This window comes from Fistularia commersonii, chromosome 19 (assembly GCF_037954325.1).
Source record: "Fistularia commersonii isolate RoL2024-O1a breed Wild chromosome 19, RoL_Fcom_v1.0, whole genome shotgun sequence".
Lineage (NCBI taxonomy): Eukaryota > Metazoa > Chordata > Actinopteri > Syngnathiformes > Fistulariidae > Fistularia > Fistularia commersonii.
The window spans coordinates 6,319,069-6,339,366 of NC_141302.1; the positions used below are offsets into that span (position 1 = coordinate 6,319,069).

The 20,298-nt window shown below is 43.6% G+C and overlaps 1 protein-coding gene across 2 annotated transcripts; it reads right to left on the bottom strand.

Moving 5' to 3' along the window:
* Nucleotides 1-8: 8 nt before the first annotated feature.
* On the bottom strand, nt 9-19,104 carry neurl4 (neuralized E3 ubiquitin protein ligase 4). 2 transcript variants are annotated; one of them, XM_086166280.1, is made up of 29 exons: nt 18,925-19,104; nt 14,039-14,534; nt 13,829-13,894; nt 13,275-13,744; nt 13,021-13,132; nt 12,848-12,936; nt 12,678-12,750; nt 11,618-11,891; nt 11,256-11,437; nt 11,014-11,099; nt 10,636-10,798; nt 10,335-10,545; nt 10,104-10,180; nt 9,895-9,973; nt 9,637-9,806; nt 9,281-9,409; nt 8,469-8,614; nt 8,124-8,342; nt 7,263-7,361; nt 7,012-7,164; nt 6,749-6,916; nt 6,399-6,557; nt 6,078-6,257; nt 5,019-5,112; nt 4,821-4,928; nt 4,588-4,732; nt 4,335-4,447; nt 3,404-3,563; nt 9-3,163 (listed from the first exon to the last, which is right to left on the bottom strand). In XM_086166280.1, the coding sequence occupies exons 1-29, from the start codon at nt 19,087-19,089 to the stop codon at nt 2,959-2,961; spliced, it is 4,791 nt and encodes a 1,596-aa protein (XP_086022406.1). In that variant the 5' UTR covers nt 19,090-19,104; the 3' UTR covers nt 9-2,958. The 2 variants fall into 2 exon arrangements, with proteins under 2 accessions (XP_086022406.1, XP_086022405.1); XM_086166279.1 differs by having other exon boundaries at nt 8,469-8,611; nt 18,925-19,089.
* Nucleotides 19,105-20,298: the final 1,194 nt, after the last annotated feature.

Consider the following 20,298-nt stretch of genomic DNA (forward strand, 5'->3'; position numbering starts at 1 on the left):
ATCGTACATCTGTGCATACTGTCAGTTTATTTTCATTTTTTATAAATTGGGAAGATATGATTTGTTATGTAACAGCCTGTACAACACAACATACAGAAAACAAAATTCAAATTAAATTGTACAAAGCAGCACTGGGCTTTAAACAACCCTTATTTTTCACATTTTCTGATTGGAAGTTTTGTCTTCACCAAACCCTGTAGATCTTCCATCGGTTTGATCGCAGCTGCTCGTAGAAGGTGAAAGAGTCTTCAATTGCAAGTTTGAGTTTGACTCATTAGAACTGTGCCTTTTGACCAAAGTTCGGGTTTGGTTGTACCGCGGTGCATTTATCGAATTGGCAAGAGAACGGCGAAGAAATGAAGGGGGTGGCGGGACAACAAACAAACAAAAAAAAAAAAAAAAAATCACACTTTGGAAAGCTGTTAACATACAATCAATCATATGGTGCATGTTCTGAGTTAAGTAGAGTCTGAAAAACGGGTGGTTTTAAATAAGAACAGCAGAGCCCTAATTAATAACATTCACATGTAAACACCAGCGTATGTCACGTTATGCAGACAACTCCACGCTCTGGAGGTCCTGCTTTGTAAACAGGACAAAACAGACGTATAACAGCATAGAGTGTAAACAGTGTAGGGAGTGGTACAGGAAGGAATTAGCTGGAAAAATTGTTTAAACATTTTTTTCACATCAGTTAATTCAACACACTCCTGACGTTTTAGGAACTATACATATTGACTTTTTTGGAAATCTTGCATCAGGCTAGATTCTATACTTCAAACGTTTAAGTTACATACTCTGTGTGTCGTCGGTTACAGCACATAGAGATCGGAAACAGGGTAATGAAAATGTGAGAGCAAGTCCTGGTTGAGAAACAATCGGACGAATAAGCTTCTTTTATTTCTTCAAAGGAATGCAAGTCTATTGGGAAATTTGCTTTTCAGAAAATTATGTTTACCATAACCCTTGTAGCAAGATGATTACATTCCACTTACAGCTGCACTTCATATCTTGACATCTGCTTCCCGCTTATTCGCTTAGAAAGTCATATCAAACTCCTCGCTATTTGTCCACACCAAATTGCTCTCATGCATTAAACAAGTCTATTAAAAAAATGGGGGAATGGTAATCAGTTGACTAACCCAAATAATCCAGGTGAAATCAGCCACTTAGAAAGCAAGCAGGTTAAATGCTTGCTTTCTTGCACGCAGATGTGAAAAAGCAAGATTTCATATTTTATGAGTGTCATCTATATGTTAAGATGAGATACTCCTTTATTAGTCCAACAAACACACACTTGTGCATCAAGTTTGGCCGACGTTCTTCTACTTGAGGAAGCCCTCCAGGCGTGTACAATCATTACACCTCATTATGTCTGCAGCCCCTGCATTTTATTTGTTTTTAAATCAAAATGTGCTCACACTTTCACAGTATAGTGAATGTATATGTCCCACTATGCATTTTGTAGATTTCCAATATGACATAATTGGCAGATGTAAGTTACCAATGCCTTTGGTGAGCATTCATTGTGCTAAGCTAACTGGCAAATGGAGGCTGTCTATGTGCAAAATGCACAAGAAGGGTCTCTGTCTTTACTACAGGGACTGTGACAAATAGGCACATTTTTCAGACAGTTTGAATTCACCTTAAGCATCTACTCGTGAGACAACACAGAGTGGACATGAGGGAACTTTTAGATCTCTGTGCGTGGAGTTGTTTAACCTCAGGACTGCACGCTGTTTCCGCCCTTTGTGCTTAGCCAAGTTAGTGGGCTGACTTCATGTAGAGAGCACAGTGAAAATGGTATTGATCCTCTCATCCTCTCAAATCTCGGCAAGAAAGAAAATATGTATTTTATCAAAAACGTCCCTTCATATCACAAGTCTCTAAATAAGTCTCTGGTTTCAACATGTCACGGTGCATCCACTCGCAATGCTTCATCTCAGTCAAGGTTTAGCTTCCAAAAAGGTGCAGGTTTTTATAGGCCCAACTTTCCAGTTTTCTGCAAATCTTGTCAACAAATGGATTTGGGTGAAACTGAGGCGAAAAAAACAAAACAAAACAAACACAGACAGGACTGACGGGAGCAGGGTTGCGGAGACACACAGCAGACAGCAACATACAACGGTGCGTGTGTAAACATATCTCTTCCTCCAGTTTTAAAAGATTCCCCTCAAATGAAGTCACAATCACAAGACACTCTTGGGTTCATTCGATGGTTTGAGTGTCTTTCTGCATTTTTTTTTTCGTGTGTGTGTGTGTGTGTGTGTGTGAGAACGTTGCTCCTCAGTCGCTGATTTTTCTCTCCAAGTTCATTTTTTGTATTCACGTTTCAGCCACAAAGTGACAAGATTAATAACGTGCAGGTTGGCGAGGAGGGGGAGAAAATAAAAAAAAAACCTCCCACCCAAAATAAAACACTGAACTGGGCCGATGTGACGGTCTTAAAAATAAGTGCTTTTACAGTTCAGGAAAAAAAAAATGTTCGTGAGTAAAGTAAAACGTATGATGTCGTGTAGAATGAAGGGGGGGGACGACGACAACAAAACAAAACTTGGCAAAAAAAAAAAAAAAAAACCTGAATTGTAGCAAATGATGAAATGTCATGTCAATAAAGTTAGTTTAAAAATCGCCCACAAGTGTCCAAAACATAAAGTGCAGGCAGTGTCTGTTCTTCTTTGAAACCACTGGAGCCTCCGCCTGTTAAAAAGAGTCCGAGAGCAACCAACCAAAACCAACAAAATAAACATCTGTAATGCTGAATTGTCGACAATCAACTGTAGTAACAGCTGGATTCCAGAGGAGTCTCTTGCTCAAGGCAGGGGTTGGATTTGGTTGTCAGTTTTTTTTTTAGAGTACGAGTGTGACAGGTAGGGGGATCGGGGGGGGGGGGGGGGGGTCACATGTCCAGGACCGTCCCTCGCCTCTGCCAAAAAAACCCCATCCGGTCGCTTGGGGTCACTCTACCCGGATGAGCAGGCCGTAGAGGAGCGTGCCGCCCTGCTCCTTGGTGATCCACTCGATCTCGGAGTTGCTGAAGCGCGGGTCAAGAGGCTCGCTGTGGCCGAGGGTCTGCGGCCCCACCTTGTAGGAGCCCGGACGAACGCACACCTGGAAGCCCACCTGGGCCTGGTGGCATCGGTGGGAACGCGGGTCCTGAAATCTGCCGAGAGGAGGGGGGTTAAAACACATCACGTGAAGGCAAAGTCTGCCGTGACAGGAGGGAGTAAATTATATTTTGCCATCTAAAAACACGCCGATGAATTATTTGACTTGTCAATCAAGCGGATAGCGCGTTCACTGCTAGCACACACACATTTCAGACAGACACAGTTGGATATAATATTTAATAAACAAGAGATTCGAAATTTGCCTGTGATTTCTTTTTTTTTTTTGTACTTACTGCACTTTGGGAGCGAAGATCTCCAAGCCGGAGTAGCGCATGGTGGGCGAGAGGCGCACTCTGGGGACTTCCCTGCCGGGGGCGCTGTTCTCCTCTGGATCGCTGTAACCATTGGGCGCCTCCGCCTTCACAGGAGACACCGAGAAGATGGACGACGTCCCTGCAGCGAGGAGGGAAGAACCAAACGCGATACGTGCACGGATGAATGTCCGCCATGAATGGGAACGTGTTATTGCTTTACTGAATTGGTCACAATCACTTGTCTCGGTGGTCTGAGGAACTTGGTGACTCCCCGACACACACACACACACACACACACAGTGCCGCTGGAAGTTTGTTCCTCATGGTTGTTTCGTCTGTGACTGAAAACATTAAACCTAATTGAGTTTTAACTCCCGGTGGCAAAAAAAACAAAGAGCTTTCCAGGTCCCAACCTGTGAAGACGAGTGACTTTAAAAACTATCAAGCCCAAAAGTAACTAAAATACCGAGTGTTTCTTAATATTTGGGTCGATTTGAAGCAGTTTTTTTTTTACTTCGGTCATTGCTTTTTTCCCATGCTTTTCAAAACTTGAAATGATTCAAAGGAAAAAAAAATGTATGTAAACATCACGCCGGTGGGAGAACCCACTCACAGGAGAACATGCAAACTGGTTCATGGATTCTCTCGCGGGGACCAAAAAAAATATCTGTTTGGTTAATTTTAGAGCGACTTTTCTGAGGATGAGATAGCGGCAATGTTTTCCTGCCTTTTGTTGATTTTGACTGAGATTAAATGGCATCCATTCCAGGATGAAGAGACGTTTAATTAATGAATAAATAAAAAAAAAGGAGAGACGGATCAAAAACTGGGTGGAGGACATCCTGCATCATCAGCCCTCTCAGCTTATTTTTCCACAGACGGACGATACGCGGATCCATAATGTTCCTACCGGGCAGCAGCTGGCTGTGGTCCAGGGTTCGCCGCAGGGCTCCGACGCTAGTGCCGTGGTACGCGATGTGCCACTTCTTCAGTGCGTTGGAAACCTCACAGTGGGGCTTAATCCTGCCGCAAGACAACACACACGCACACACGCGGAGGAAACAAGAGGGCTTTACGGCTGAACTCTGACCGGGCCGACCGTCAGTTCATAATCACCAACACCTCGAGGTGCCACGGCACAACCGCGTGGTTCTTTCTCTCACCTGAGGGCGAAGCGGCACCATCCGAAAGGCAGGGCGTAGTCCCGGGGGGGCTCTCCTCGCTTGTAATATGCCTCGTCCCCCCGGAGTTTATGGCAGGACTCGCAGTAGCACAGGTTGTACTTGGCGTCTTCGCTGAAGTAGCCATCTGACAGACGGCGATGAGAGGAGGCGTTACGGAAAATGGCTTCGGAACCCGAGAACGCACAAGAACGAGACGGGCCGGGAGAATGCACCTGGTAAAGTGAGGAGATCTTTGAAGCGAGAGCACAGGGCCTGGTACTCGCAGGACTTGTTGGGGTTGACCTCAGGAGGGGGCGTCCAGCACACACTCTCTTTGATTCCTGGGACGGGAGAGCGGTAGAGACGTTAGGAAGCTCGCCAGCCAAAACACCGGGGGGGAAAAACACAAACGTAAATAACACATTTCGTACCGTCAACCATGTCCGCTTTCTCCATGTCGCCCTGACAGCGGGTCTCACCACTCTCGCCGCCCACAGCTGGCATGTTATTTGTTACTATGGTAACCTGCCATGAAGACACATCATTAACACATGAAGTCCAGTTCAGTAATTTTGGACATCTGACTTTAAAACGCTATTTCGCTCGGTTGGATTGAAGCTCGTCTTAAAGCTGTGCGATAAATCCTGTAGTCCATTTTGTAGTCCGCACCATTTGTTTGGGAAATCTAGTATACAGTAATACCATGACTTATGTGTTTAACTCTTTCCGTGACTGAGCTCGTACATCAAATTAAATTTCCCCATTAAAATGAACTGAAATGCTATCAATCCGTTCAAGCCCCGCCCGGTTATGTGTTTTTAAACAAGAAAAATGTACTTCATAAATAACAAATAATGTATAAAAACATAATACAAAGTAAAAGAGATTGCAAAGAAATGAACTGGTTCTATGATCTTGAAGATCAGCTGCGGAGGTTTGAAGAGTTTTTCATTTCGTGCTCTATCGCTTAATCGCAACACACTTAATGCTACAATGTGTCGCTAAATGTAACTTGCATACTATGCTACACTTTATTTCCAAATTTAATTTAGCCACAGAGTGAATGCTAGTCAAGATCAAACCATCTCCTACTGGCTTTAAATGAATTTTCCATTGCCGCCCCATAAATGTGTGGCGCCTTGTCACAAACGATGCTCTCGGTCACGCTATCTCATCAAAAACAACTTCTCCATCTCTTCACGGAAAAGTCGACAACACCCGAAGCTAACTTATGTTTTCCCAGGATTTTCACTGGGCTACCTTTTTATCGGTAGCGTGTCAGACTGTTTTAAAATCAAATGTAGCTTTAAAAAAAAAAAAAGACCAAGCAACAGCTGAGGTTCAACTGTATTTGTTATCTTTCCAAGAGTGACTCAAAAAGACGGATGCCCTTTGGAGTGCTGCAGCAGAAGGCTACTACCACCTCCCATGATAGGGAGATCTTACTTTTCATCATATATCTTCATTTCATTTGAGGTTTGTGCACAAACCTGTTCACACTGGCCGTAGAGATCGATAAAGGGGTAGCAGGGTGATGGGATGTCCTGCGCTGCCACTCCCTGGTCCATGCCGTTGACGAAGAGGTGAAGGCAACTGTTGGCGTCCACCAGCAGACCCAACACCGTTCCCTCTGGACACGTATCCAGGTTGGGGCCATAGTTCTCACATATCTGAGGAGGGGAGCACACAAATATACGATTAGGGCTGGAAAAAACAGCACAACGGATGGAAGGACAGGGAGTCAGTGGGCCTGATGAATGGTGGGACAGGTTTTTTTTTGACGTCGCAAACAAGGATCTTCCACGCCGTACCTTTAAGGAGTTGTGGAAGATGGAGTCCCTCTGCAGCAGCCACGTGGAGCGCTTCAGACAACACGCGGTGGAGGGGAAATTGAGCCGGTCAGGTGAGTGACCGATCACCCCTAACGACAAAGACGAGGTCCAGGATGGATTGAGACGGTCGATCTGAAACTGAGTAGCAGAACAAAACGTTACAGAACATTGCCGAAAGCGTCAGACCCGACTCTACCTCTTGCTGAACTCGCTTGTGTTCAGGTCAATATATTTCTACAGTGAGTTCTACCTCAAAATCCACCACAAAATTGCGTTTTTATTTTATGTCAGTAATGGTTTGTTGACTGCCTTGGATCAGGGGGACAGACCTGGAACAGCTGCTGGGGGTTGAGAGGCTGAGCGGTGACCAGCAGGCCCTGGTTGTAGCTTGACACTCTGGCTGCTGTCAGGTTCTGGTTGGAAAGCTGGATGTTCTTGCCATGATTCTCCAGGAAGGCCATGGCAGTGGGCACCAGCGCGCACGGCTCGCTCTCCTCCTGAGGACACAAGACACACCAAAACATCAGGGGTGATATTTTTTTGTTGTTGTTGTTGTTGAGAGAAATACTCTGGTCTGTTTGGTCTGTCCTACCTCCCTGACCGGCGTGCTGTCATCCTCTCCTTCACTGCAGCTCTCTGAGGAGAGAGAGGGCGCCTTCACGCTCTCTATGTCCTCCATCAGAGAGGAGCTGACAATGGACACTGCCGTTATCTGCCCATACAGGTCCAGCACTGCAAACACATTCTGCAAGGAGGAGGAGGAGGAAGAGGAGAGGTTGTTTGAGGGAGTGAAGCCAAGATACGGCTCAAGACAAAGAGAGCGTGAGAGAGAGAGAGAGAGACCTTGGCAACTGCAGTGGCGGCAGGGCCCATGTCCTCGCCGTCAACAAAGACGTGCATGGTGTCATCGCTGCACCTCTTCACGCCAACACGGTTCCCCACCTATAAAACAGAGACGAGGCCGATCTGCTGCTATATTGGTGGTGTATAAGGAAATACAAGGGTGCATTATCGATCATACGCCGCTTTTCTTTTACCCTCAACATCGTGATCACAGAGCATTTCTTTGGAAATAGTGAGAAAACTTTGTTGCCGACAAAGCACTGAACAGACAGGGAGCACACATGGAAGACAAATTAAATTAACACAAATTAAATTGGAAATGTAGTGATTTTAAATTTCTTGAGAAGGCATACTGCCCATGACCCTTCTCTGAATTAAGAATGTTGCTTGTGTGTGGAGAACGATATGTTATATATATATATATATATATATATATATATATATATATATATATACACACACACACACACACACACACACACAGTCATGCATGAACATACACATACACAAACACAAAACACACACACGTATACACAAACAAAAAAAGAAAAACAAGCTTGTGGATATGGAAATATCCCACTTTGTGTCACTTAACTGCATTATACCAGCCAAAATGTACTGAACTGTTAATAATCAAAGAAGGGATGGTACTTACGGACAACTGACAGTCACAGTTTTTGGGAAATTTAACTAAATCCACAAACAATGGAAGGCTCTCTAACATGACCCTTCTACGATATAAATGTGGTCTACAGAAGCTTTCAAATCAAACAGGTTTGTATCCATGGAGAGCTGCCAGAATCGGTCAGGTGATGTATTTTTTTTAAGCTCAGTTTGCAGCAGAAAAGAGCAGGGACCTACTGTCAGCCTGTCCAGTGAACAGCCATAATTCTGCCGCTGCAGCACGCCGTTGCGACGGACCTCGGAGCCGCATAGCAGCCAGGTGACCTTGGTGCGGAGCTGCGGGAGGGAGGGGGAGAGGCCTGACAGCGGGCAGGACGGCAGTTCCGGAGGTGCTAGAGTGGTCAAGCCGATATGAAGCGAACCGCACCACTGCTCATCCACTTCATCAATCCTGACCTGCAGGTGGGAGGAGAGGGGAGAAAACAAAAAGTAGCAGGTGAAAAAAAAACCAAAAATTAAGTGATTGTAAAAAATATATATTTCGAGAAAAATAGGGAAAAAAAATGTGCATTATATCCTTACTTCAAACAGCTCATCCATTTTTAGTTCTTTGGCACTAAACACAATGCCATGGGCGTAACCACCAACTCTGACAGCCTGGCATCCCTCGCCGAGCAGCAACACGTTTTTGCCGTGTTTACCGTGGAGGCGATGGGCAACCCCTGCTACTACAAACACAAAGATCACGCTCTAGCTGGATATACCATCCCAGTGTCAGTATTTCTAAAAAGATAAATCATCATGTGTTGACGTCTGATTGTGAAAATTAGAATTAAAATCAAATTTAATGGCCAAGTATGCTGGTAAATGCAGGAAATCTAACTTGTTTACAGTTACACCTTCCACCGACATGAAGGTAAACAACAACATTTTACGCAGTGTAAAACAAAATACAAAATGCAAAGTGCAATGGCTGTGACGTCAATTTCTGAAGTATGATGCAAAAACAACAACTGCGGGGGTTGAATGTTGAACATAGCATGACATTAATGTGTGATGATATTTTTCTGATGTTAAATCTGTTCACTTCGATGTCAGAATGCCTTTTATTTTCAATAAAAATAAAAAGATTTGTCTCTTTGATTTCGCTAATTTAGTGCGGTAGCGTTCAATGTTGTGAACTATTCAGCAGATTTACTAATACTAAAAAATGACTTTTTAGTGACAATTCTGAAATATTTTCACTGAGAAATATGTCTAAAATAAGCCTACATTTATTTAGAACTTAAATTGAAATTTATTGTATTTGTTCAAACCACTGCAGAACCGAAAACTTAGGTTTGATCTGATTCCAGGTTTGTTTGTCTTTCCAGACGTGGCCTGTGGACGTTTACCCGGCGAATGGATGGGGAAGCTCTTCTCAGTGATGTTGCTGGTACAGAGGCTGTTGTCGAGCGGGCCTGAAGAGCTGGTGATGGACACCTGGACGCACTGGCCGTAGAGGTCAATCACCGCATACACCTCTAAGAAAGAGACACACCAGCCAGATAAGACACAATGAAATCAGTGTATGGTAAAAGCGGAAAACATAAGAATATTGTATTATTCAATAGCCTTGTTCTAATGGTGAAAATACAATCAAGAGAATGTGTAAAAAAAAAAAAATAAAAAAAAAAAAAAGAAAATTTAACATTTAAAACGAGCATAGCAGAGCATCCGTTTACAGTCAAGCCCTAAAATGTGAGTTTACCGGGTGGCAGACCAGAGCAGGCAACACCTTGGTCCACACCATTGATGTAATAATGGAGGTCACCGGTGGCAGACCGCATCATGCCGATCCGTGAACCCGAGGTCAGAGAGTCCAGGTCACAGCCATAGTTGTTGCGCATTGTGTTGCCGTCCTGCATGATAGCTGTTCCGCTGAAATAGAACGGACGAACCAAAACGATCAAAGGGATTATCCTACTGAACTCACTGTTTGAGTCTTAAGGTTCACAACGGTCACTACCTGAGCATCCAGGTGTCGTAGTCAATATCGGTCATCGTGTTGGGAAACTCCAGCTCCTCCGGCCTGATGGCTGTCACCCCTATGCACCAGCATTGACGGGATGGAAATCACATCGTGATGATGTTGATAATGCACATACAAACAGCTCAATGGAAAATGTTTTTTATTTTCATATCGGACGTTAAAAGCTGAACGTGGTACACACTCACCCGCTTCTATTGACCCCGACCAGCGGTCCACCATCTTCTGAATGACAATTTCAAACAGCTCTCCATCTCGAAGGCACCTGCATTAAGGACGTTAAAAGTGGGAAGAGTTTAGTTATATGACTAAAAACACATTCCAAATACATTTTCTAATCCAACAAATTCAGCTCCTATCCGCTGTACTTCTTGATTTCCATGAAGGAAAAGGAAATCTCCATCATCGTGTTTCATCACCTGTTGGAAATGACAATGGCATCGTTGAACTCGCTGCGGCAGTTCTGGCGCAGAGCGGTGCGCCCTCCGTTGGTGATGACGGCATTGGTTCCGTGCAGCTGGTGGAAACGCAGGTCGGTGGTTGTGCTGGCCCCGGCTATGGAGCAGGGGCTTCCGGGGGACATGGCGACGGGGCCTTCGGAGCTGTCCTCCGGGAGAGGGGGGAGGTCCACTGGGAAGAAGAAGTGCAGCACGGGTTAAACACTTGACATTATCATCCACGGTGAATACTGGGCCATGGCGGCGTCGCTCCGGCTCTCACCCATGTCATCCATTATGGTGGCCTGGGCAGCCTGGCCGTAAAGGTCTACCACCGCGTAGACGCTGGGGGGGACGTTCCAGGCTGCCGGCCCTTGAGCCACACCGTTCACAAAGAAATGGAGGCTGCCGTCTTCTTTCCGCACAACACCGACTGTGTCCCCGGCCTGAAGGTGTGAATAGAAAACAAGTACACACAAATTTATTACCATGAAATTCTTAGGATACGGTAAAGGGTAATGGAAAACACAAGACTTTCTCAATCTGAGTAAATACTTTTGCACATACTTCTACCTTCTACCATGATAGGCCTTCTAGAGATTGTAATATTGAATTTTTTCCTCCTTATCACCTGGCCCTTTAGTAATCTAATTTCACACACTTTTAGCCGGTCCAAATTGTGTCCATATTCATCCAGTATTGTAGTTCCATTGTGCATCACACCGTTCCCCGTCATCATCCACGTCCCTGGCAATCAGGAGCAAACATGGCATGAATTTCTGAGATTAAAACAAGCGGAAAACAAAGCTTGCAGATGATATGTGTCCCCTGAATTAACTAAAAAAACTGACTGACATTATTAGAACACCCTTATTTAACTTTCTTCCTTCTTTTTTTTTTTACCTGAGCGTAAGTTTGTCATGGTGGAAGGCAGCTGCAGGTAGGCAGGGTTGTGCGTCGTGACACCGATTTCGATGGACCCTGCCCATTTATCCACCATCTTGTCGATTCGAACCTGGAACACTTCATTGGAGCGAAGCGGCCTGTTGCTGAGGACCACACCGTGGTTGAAGTCATCAGTTGCGCTGAGGAAAATATATGAGTAAGATTATATCTTGTCGCGTCAATGACATGAATGCACGTGAGAGATCTCCACGGGTTTCTATTGCACTGATGAGCTGATGCGGAGCGTTAATGAGTAGTCACGATGTCTGCACATAATAACAAGAATAGACAAATTCGGGCCCGATGTCATGATGACTCACTGGGGCCTAAGTGCTGTCCTGCCGTCATTGATGATGGCGGCCTTTTGGCCACAATTGGGGTGGAAGAGCAGGCGATCTAGCCCTTCCGAGTCCGGAGTCAGCGAGAGAGCCGGCCGGGGCCGACCCACGTCGGGCGACAGAGCCCTCATAATTGCATTGTTGCGTCTGAGACGGTCACTGTGGTTGTGGTTGTGAACTATGGTGACTTTGACAGCCATGCCGTAGAGGTCCACCACGCCGTAAACCACGCCAGGGGTCTGGGCTGCCGCAACACCTAATGGATACACAGAAGTTACCATCGGTCAACAGCTGTGATCTTATTTCTCATTATTTATTGGACCGGAGTCCAAGACAATGTTGTTGACAATAAGTCTGCAAATAATGCATCTTCATATATTTGTCTTTTGCCCAGGAACCCTTTGTCAGTGCTGTTAGTTTGTCAGTCAGGTAGGGCTGGGTGGTACAGACAGAAATAATGAACATTATATAATCCAATTTTTTCTCCAACCTTCTTAGAGATCTCAATCTGCTAAGGTAACAATACTCATGCATCAGATACACGTCACACATTGAATAAGAGTAGGTTAAAAAGAATATAAATTAATTCAACTTGTCTTTAAAATGATTTCAGTCAGTTCTATAAGGACCTTTACAATGCATTCAACCACATAAGACCATTTGAAAAAAGACAAAAATTCCAACCTTCTCTGTTTCTAATTTTGCAATAATTTCCTGGTCATTTTTTTTAACTGCTTAGTAATTCAATTCAATATTTGTTGGCCCTTTGGAGGAGGACTAGCAGATGTTAAAGGCACCAATTAAGGCATTGCATTACTAAAACAATCCAGTGAATGACAATTAAAATAAGTTATGGGAAAAATATTTCTTAAGTTGGCACTAAATTCTCTAAAATTATTAAATCAAATTAATAAAAGTTAATCACAAAAACAACCCATAAAGGGATTTAGATCAGGTCTGTGAGTCTGCGACCCCGGCTATATTATCCCGGCCAAAGCGCAAGTCCAATTTTCCACAATGAAGAGGCTTCTGTGTTTCCTACCTTGGTCGATGCCATTGATGTAAAAATGCAGAGCACCGCTGGCTTTACGCATCAACCCGATATGATCTCCTTCCTAAGAAAGGACGTACAAATATAAAGAGATTTTCTGGCACATTAGAATTACAAGTGTGTGTACTTTATGCGTGCGCATGTGTGCGTTTTTGACAAACCTGAAGTTCATCAAGGCTAAATTCACAGTATTCCCTTCTGGTTCCTTTCCCATTGGTCAATATCCCACAGCCACTCATCATGATTGTACCTGATAAAACAATGTCAGTTTCCCAGTGTACACTTTTAGTTTTGTTTTTTTTAAGTTTTTCATGTATGTTACTATTCAAGTTACCTGAGCGCAGATTGGTCATTGTTGCAGGGTAGTCGAGATTATTAGGGATGTGTGTCGTCACACCAATCTCTATTGAACCGGACCACTTGTCCACCAGTTTATCAATGCGGATCTAAAAAAGTAAAAAATCAACAACAAAAACAGATCAGGAAATTGCCAATCATTGAGCTTTACCTTTGCAGGAAAGCAAACTATGACTTGTCAGGGTTCACGTTATTGCAACGTGCTTCGTTTCTTGGGGTAAGAGCGATCACCTCAAACATCTCGTTGTGTCGGAGCGGCCGGTTGGTCATCACCACGCCGTTGTTGAACTCATCCAGTGGTCTCCTCCTCTCTGCCGTTTTGTTGTTGTTGCTCAGTTTGATCAATGTACCGCACTTCTCATGGAACAGTAGTGCGTCGTTGGTGGTCATGCTGCCTGTCACAGTTCCGGACCCCAGTCCTCCATTACCAGCGGGGCTGTTGTTGGTATTTCCAACCTCCCCGCCTCCGGCCCCTCCACCACTACCCCCTGTCCCGCTGTCACTGTTAACTCCACCTCCTCCGCTGCTACTCCCCCTGTCATTTCTGGAAGAGGAGTCGCTTCCTTGATTTCCTCCTCCTCCTCCTCCTCCGTTGCTGCCTCCTCCACCGCCACCATCTTCCCCTCCGCCCTCGTCCTCAGAGCGGTAAAAAGATACTATTGCGTTGTTGAATACGTCAAAGAGCTGGTGCTCTGTTAGACCTGAGGGAGGAGGAGAGAAGGATTATCAATACTGGTCATGTTGCGCAGTGTCATTGTGCTATTTGTGGAGGTTTTTTTTTTTACCAGTATCAGCCTCCAGGTTGTTGGGGAACTTGTCTGGTCTGCTGTGGGTGCAGCTAAGCTCAGGCACTGGCAGACAGAGGACGTAGGAGGTGAAACCAAGACCAGCGACCCGAAGTATGTGATAAATGAGAATTCACCATGACCTGGATGACTGAGAACCTCCACAGACATGTAAATAAGACTTAAAGGAAGAATCAAAATTATTCATACCTTCTTCTCCGTTTATTACGCCATTCATTGCTGCCACATTCATAAGTGCCGTGATCCCTTGATCTTCTCGAACGCCACACACGACCACCTCCTCCTCCTCATCCTCGGTCTCGTCCCGATCTATTGTCACTCGCTCTGCAGACGGGGAGGGCGGCTCGCAGCTCACCACTGTCACTTGTGTGCATTTCCCGTACAGGTCCACCACTGCCCACAGTTTGGGTGGCAGGCCGCTGGCGGCCGCACCGCAGTCCTGGCCGTTAACCCACAGGTGGAGCTCGCCGTGGGAGCTGCGCTGAATGCCCACGCGATCGCCTTCGGCCAGCTGGTCGAGGTCACGGCCGTATTCCTCCAGGACCGAGCGGCCGTCACGTAGCACCGAACAGCCAGATACAATCCAGGACCCACCCTTAAGGCCTGTAGCGCTGCTGGGAAAGTCCAGGGCTGCGGGGTCCAGTGCGGTCACGCCGATCTCGATTGAACCACTCCAGGAGTTCACCTGAGCGGAAATAAAAACGTTTTTAACTTCTCATTTAACAACTACTAACATATATCAAATGTCTCCCTTTTTAAAGACGGGGACCTGGACAACTACAACAACAACAGAATGAGATTCAGTAGAACAATACATTAAAAATCATGGAACACATTTTCACAAAATAAATTTGAAAGCAATTTTCCAAAAGTTATAGATTCGCTTAAGGTGAATGGTGTTTAGGGTATAAGATTAACCTGCATCTCGTTCCCTAATTATAGACTTAAAGATTATAAAGAGATTTTGACACACTTGGTCAACAGCTGATCCGGCGCTTCCTCCAAACACGATAAAAGAATCAGAGTAGGCGCATTATGGCTACGACACGTTTGTTCTCTGACGAAAACTGCGGCTCGGTATCAAGGAAAGGTGTGCTTTGTTGTGTCATCCACCGTGGTATTTTTAGGACCGCTGTCAGTGAGGAACGCAGCTCATCGCGAAAAAAATAACACAAAAGAACAATTTGTCGATGGCAGCTGACAGGGCAATTCTAATTGATTTTCTACCAACGTGCAAGGAAATACTTTTAAAAACTCACAATACTGAGCTTAAAAAAAAACAGGGAAAATGTGTTATTGCAAAATATCTCAATGCAACATTGCAACTATTCACCTGAGATGTTAACATACAGAATACCATTAAAAATAAGTACATCACTTTTCAAATGGTTGCAGATTTGTTTAAGCAGTTTGTATTGACAAACATAAGCTGTTTTGTCCCTTGCTAAACAATGTATTGTAATACATTTAGTACTAACTTTAGTACACAGTCTGTCAGCTCTTTTTTACTGCAATACATGTTTCGTTTCCAGGACAATGAGCTCATCACATAACAAACAGCCAAACATATCAATTCCTTCCGAGAAACACAGAACTCGACCTATATTAATGCGATACTTTATTGATCTCTGACAGTAAAATTCTATTTTTCTATGTTCGTTTCACCTCCCAGCCTGGACGACAGACCGCAGCCTCGGCAACAGAGGAGAAACGCCGGAGCTGGAGGGGATTCATCGTCTCGTTACAGGACGTTTCAGCCGAGTCGATGCTTGCAGCCGCGTGACCGACATCATCTGTCCCACCGAGGACCGCTGTCCCAATGCGCCCCGTACGCTCTCCCTGGAGAAATTCATCCCTTGAAAGCCCCAGAACTTGCTCCTTTAGGTAGGATGAGTTCGGCAGACATCGGCGTCAATAAGCTCAGTCGCTCTCCTTTTTCCTTCCTCCCGCTGCTCCATGGGACTTCTGCTGGCATACATTCAAACTAATAATTTGACCTTGAGCATCACTTCGGGGCCTGCCATCTGCCTTGTCTTTATATAGCTCCTCTTGATGCTGACAGGAAAAAAAAAAAAAAAACAAAGGAAAATTTCCTCTGGAATTAGCTTTTTCTACAAATAGTCCATTTTGCTTCTTCTCCTTGCTCTGTCCCTCTGGTCCTCATCAGCGCTGTGACAGGTGCTATGTAAGGCAGTGTGCTATGGCAGAGGAGTATCTGGGTTAACAGATTTAGTAGTAACACAGCCTGGCTGGGTTGCTGTGGAGCAGAGACAGACGTCTCTTTCCTTTGCTCATTCTCTTACGTAACAGCAGCCTGTGAGTGTCTGCCTCTCAGTCTTGCTCACTCTCCGAACAGAAGACGAGCAACTACAGGATACTATCACATATGCCAAATGGGACATCCGGCCATCTTTGTAAAAATCACAAAAAAATAAATAAATAATAATTTTAAAAAAATTTGCATGGCTAGGAATATAAAATTGGACTCGACATCTCACGGATCGTCTACACGCTGGGATAAATACCGCAGCTGTGATTGGCCTTTTGTTTTGTTCACTTCTAGCGACTAGGTTCAGCTTCACTTTCTCTTCTCATGTTTCCAGTGTGACCCAGCTAGTATTTGCTTTGAATAAAATCCCACCAACCATAGAAACAACAACAAAAGAAAACAACTATTTATGAAACGTATTCATATCAAACAGTATATATCTAACATTATCTAAAAAATAGATAATGGAAGTATCATATCAAGGTTTTTGGATGACTCTTTTCTTAAACAAAGTTAAATAATTAAAAAAAACAAACAAACATCAACTTAATGTTGATTTTAATTTTTGTTATATTCATGTTTCTACTAAGCTCACACTTTTAGTTATATGCATCTACTTGTATAATATTTAACTCGATGCACCTACTTTTGAATGAGTCTGCAGTGACGACATCTCATGCTTCTTAACCGAGCTGTATCTCGGCAACAATAAGTTTTGTATTGCTATATTCATTTTTTGATCATTCAAAGGTATATTTAATAATCTATAAATTTTTATGTACCAAAGCAGGCTGTGCTTTACTGTAACTTTTTTTGCTAGAACATTTCTCTTGCTTTTATCTACCCCTGTAAGTTCTTTGTGTATACCCTTTGGCCATCAAACACCCAAAACAGCCCAAAAAGGGCATGGACTGAAAACAATCCATAAAGTTAATAATAAATAAATACATAAATGAATAAATAAAAAAATAAAAATAAAAAAAACTACAAACAAACCAACCAAATACTGAAATTGAAAAATATAAAAGGACAAACTTTACGTATGGAATCCTTTTCCAAGTGTTATCCTGCTTCTAACTCAAATACAAATATAAAAATATGGTACGTGTGGTGTTCTTACTGGACTTTATAAACCCCGTCTCTAACCTACTTTACTCAGCTTTAAATAACCCTAAAGTAATGATGATCCTTGCTAGTTAAACTAGTTTCAAATAAATCACGATGTTTATCCTCTTGCCTCATTGTGCACCTTCCTCTGCAGCAGAGAGTCAGTAGAGCGGGTGGAGTGCCATGCCAGTCCGGGGGCTCCGTGATGGAACACAATTGATTTTCTGACAGTCAATGTATATGACAGAGCATAAGTCTGTTTATGAGAGCTCTTATCAGACTGACCACATATAATGGACAAATAATCACTGACATATGCGACGCACTATCAGAGCAGATGCTTAGCTTGACTGGAACGCATCGAGCTCTTTCAATGCGATGACAAACCCTCCGTAAGCTGGCAGTGCACTGGTTTGTGGCCCAGTTGGCATCCGAGGCCTCGGAGCTGCCATGTTGTAAAAGCCAGTGGGATGTAAGACTGCAGAGGCAGAGGCCATTACGACACCTCCGGTCTTTACACTGATAACAAGCCAAATCTCAAAATGTACTGTGTATAGAAGCAGGGTCATGCAAGCAGAAAAAAACAAAAAGCACTGACTTTACTGTGACGAGGAAGTCCATGAAAGAGTAAAAATGTAGGGGAAAACACATTGAGCTCCTTACTCACTACAAAACACCTTTTAAACACAGCCTATTTTCAGTTTACACTTTTAAGTTATGTTTGACACAACAATGGCCATATTTCCAAGCAATATGACACCCAAAACAAAGTCACATCCATACATCTATACAGATGTCATAAACAGTGTTAAGTGGCACCAGTGTTTGCTATGTTTGTCAACTTCTCTAACTACAGCTAGAAATGACAAAATATGTGCAGTTACTGCATGTCACAGCAACAAGACTAACTGCATACATTCAGTACTTTGTTATCTTTGTATCTGGGCGTCAAAACACACGACGTGTATTGCTGCTTCACTGTGTCAGATTCTGGGCTGTGCATGAAGCCTTAAAAGGGGTGTCGAGGGAGTATGGGAGTTGAATTAATCCCCAATTTCCACAGCATTTCCTTTCGATTACAGGAATGCCTAAATGTTTTGGGTGGGATATGTTTCAAGAGAACCTGTTAGTCGTTCGTGTGCGTCAATATCTACTTGTCGAGAGCGCTGCAGTATTTTTAGCTATGGGAATAGCATACAGTCTGACAGGCACCGACGACTGTCAGGGAACACCAAAACTACAAACAACAGTTATATTGTCAATCTCGGCACGGGAAAACACAACCGCCAGTCAACGGCCAAAACACAACAGATGTTCCCTTTCGCAGCTTCCAGAGAATCTAGCCAAGACTAGTCTAGAATCCCATTGCATGCTAGCGGCTCATTAGCATGGCTAACGGACGGTACCACAGCAACACAGGCAGGTTATCGTTAGCTGTGTGACCAGTTGAACACATCTACATCGAAGCGAGTGTTCACTAAGCCCGTCTGCCCCGGAACAACCTCTGTCACCGTGATGTAAATAGCCTCCGGTCGGCCACGACAACCGTTGTTTGACCGTGCAAGTCGTTCAGGGTAGGAAAAGCCCCTCAATGCGGAGAGACCCCCGACCCGTCCCACCAGCGCTATCCCCGCGTTCCCCCCACTGTCTCACACCGCTCAGGAGAAGCAGCGGCGATAACGGGCCCGTGGTTGTTTACCTTCTTGTCAATGCGGACAGTGAAGACATCCCGGTCCCTCAGCGGCTCCTTGCTAAGCACCAGACCGTGGTTGAACTCCTGGACCGGTTGGTTGCGCCGAGCGGTTCGGTTGGAGTTGGACAGGCCGATCAGTTTTCCGCTCCGCGGATGCAGCTCCGCCGCCATCTTCAAAAGGCGGCCTGTATTCACGACAGTTGAGGTTTGCGACAGTAACGTCCTGGCAACCGGTAGATCGGTGAGCCGCACCAGTGAGGCAGTGAACCGCACCCACCTCTCAACGGTGACAAGCATCCGCTGTAGTGAATATTAGACACATTTATTAATCATGTAAGACATTATTCACGATTACGTTAATTTTCACAGGAATTGAAGTCTTCAAATCCGGTCTCAGGCCTACGTCCGTCTTCCTTTTTCCATAGGTTAATGACGTAATGTTGAACACTGAGTTCAATAAAAGTTTTAAGTCATGCACGCTTTAATATTGACGATAATATTTGTAACAACATTGAAACCACGAACCGTATATTTCTTTAAAGACAATTTTCCATCGTCACCAGTTTCCCTCTTAAGAGTACATTACATTTGGTTTACTTTTAAGCAACAAAAGAGATGAACTATGTGTCAATGTTATTTTAGGCCTTGCCAAGTTCTTCATTCACAAAAACAGAATGCAAAAGTGTTCCCTCAATTTTACGTTCTTTATAAACGATTTTGAATTATATAAAACAATTCTTAAAACTTATGGAAAAATCCAAAAACCAAAAAATATACATTTTGACGTCTGAGATGTCTTGTGAACCACCAAGTTAAATATATGTTATATTCCCCTTTTGCAAGTTTTTTTTTTTATCAATTAATTCATTTTTAGTTTTATTTATCTATCTATTTCTTTAATTATTTTCTTTTACTTTCTTTTTTGTCTAGCATTAAACATTTCTCATAAACCTTTAAGACTATTAACTTCTGATTACATACAGAACGCATGTTCTTATGTCCTTTGCTCCCTCATCCCCGGTTGTCTCATTGACATTCAATTCAACCTTGCCATGTTTATTTGTACAAATGTATATTTGTTTACACTGTTTATGTTCAATTAAAAAAAACCTTTTAAGTCATGACACTAGAATTAAGATACAATCAGAAAACCTCTAAAAATATTACTGAATTTTCTGCAAGGTCTAAAATTAAAAGCAACATATTTTAAAAAAATCCTTACAAATATGCAAATAATTATCTGCATGTGTGTGGAGTTTGTCAGTGACCAATGTTGTTTTATTTCATACTGTTTAGCACATTCTTTTTTGTCCTGTACTTTTTATAATTAATAAAGATCTTTAATTGACTAACCAAAATGGCTATTGAATGAATATGTAT

Coding starts and splice junctions, on each gene's coding strand:
- neurl4 (XM_086166280.1), bottom strand. CDS start 19,089: ATGGCGGCGGAGCTGCATCCGCGGAGCGGAAAACTGATCGGCCTGTCC. Junction 11,438..11,617: donor AGGACAGCACTTAGGCCCCA/GTGAGTCATCAT, acceptor TATTTTCCTCAG/CGCAACTGATGACTTCAACC. Junction 8,615..9,280: donor CTTCCCCATCCATTCGCCGG/GTAAACGTCCAC, acceptor TTGTGTTTGTAG/TAGCAGGGGTTGCCCATCGC.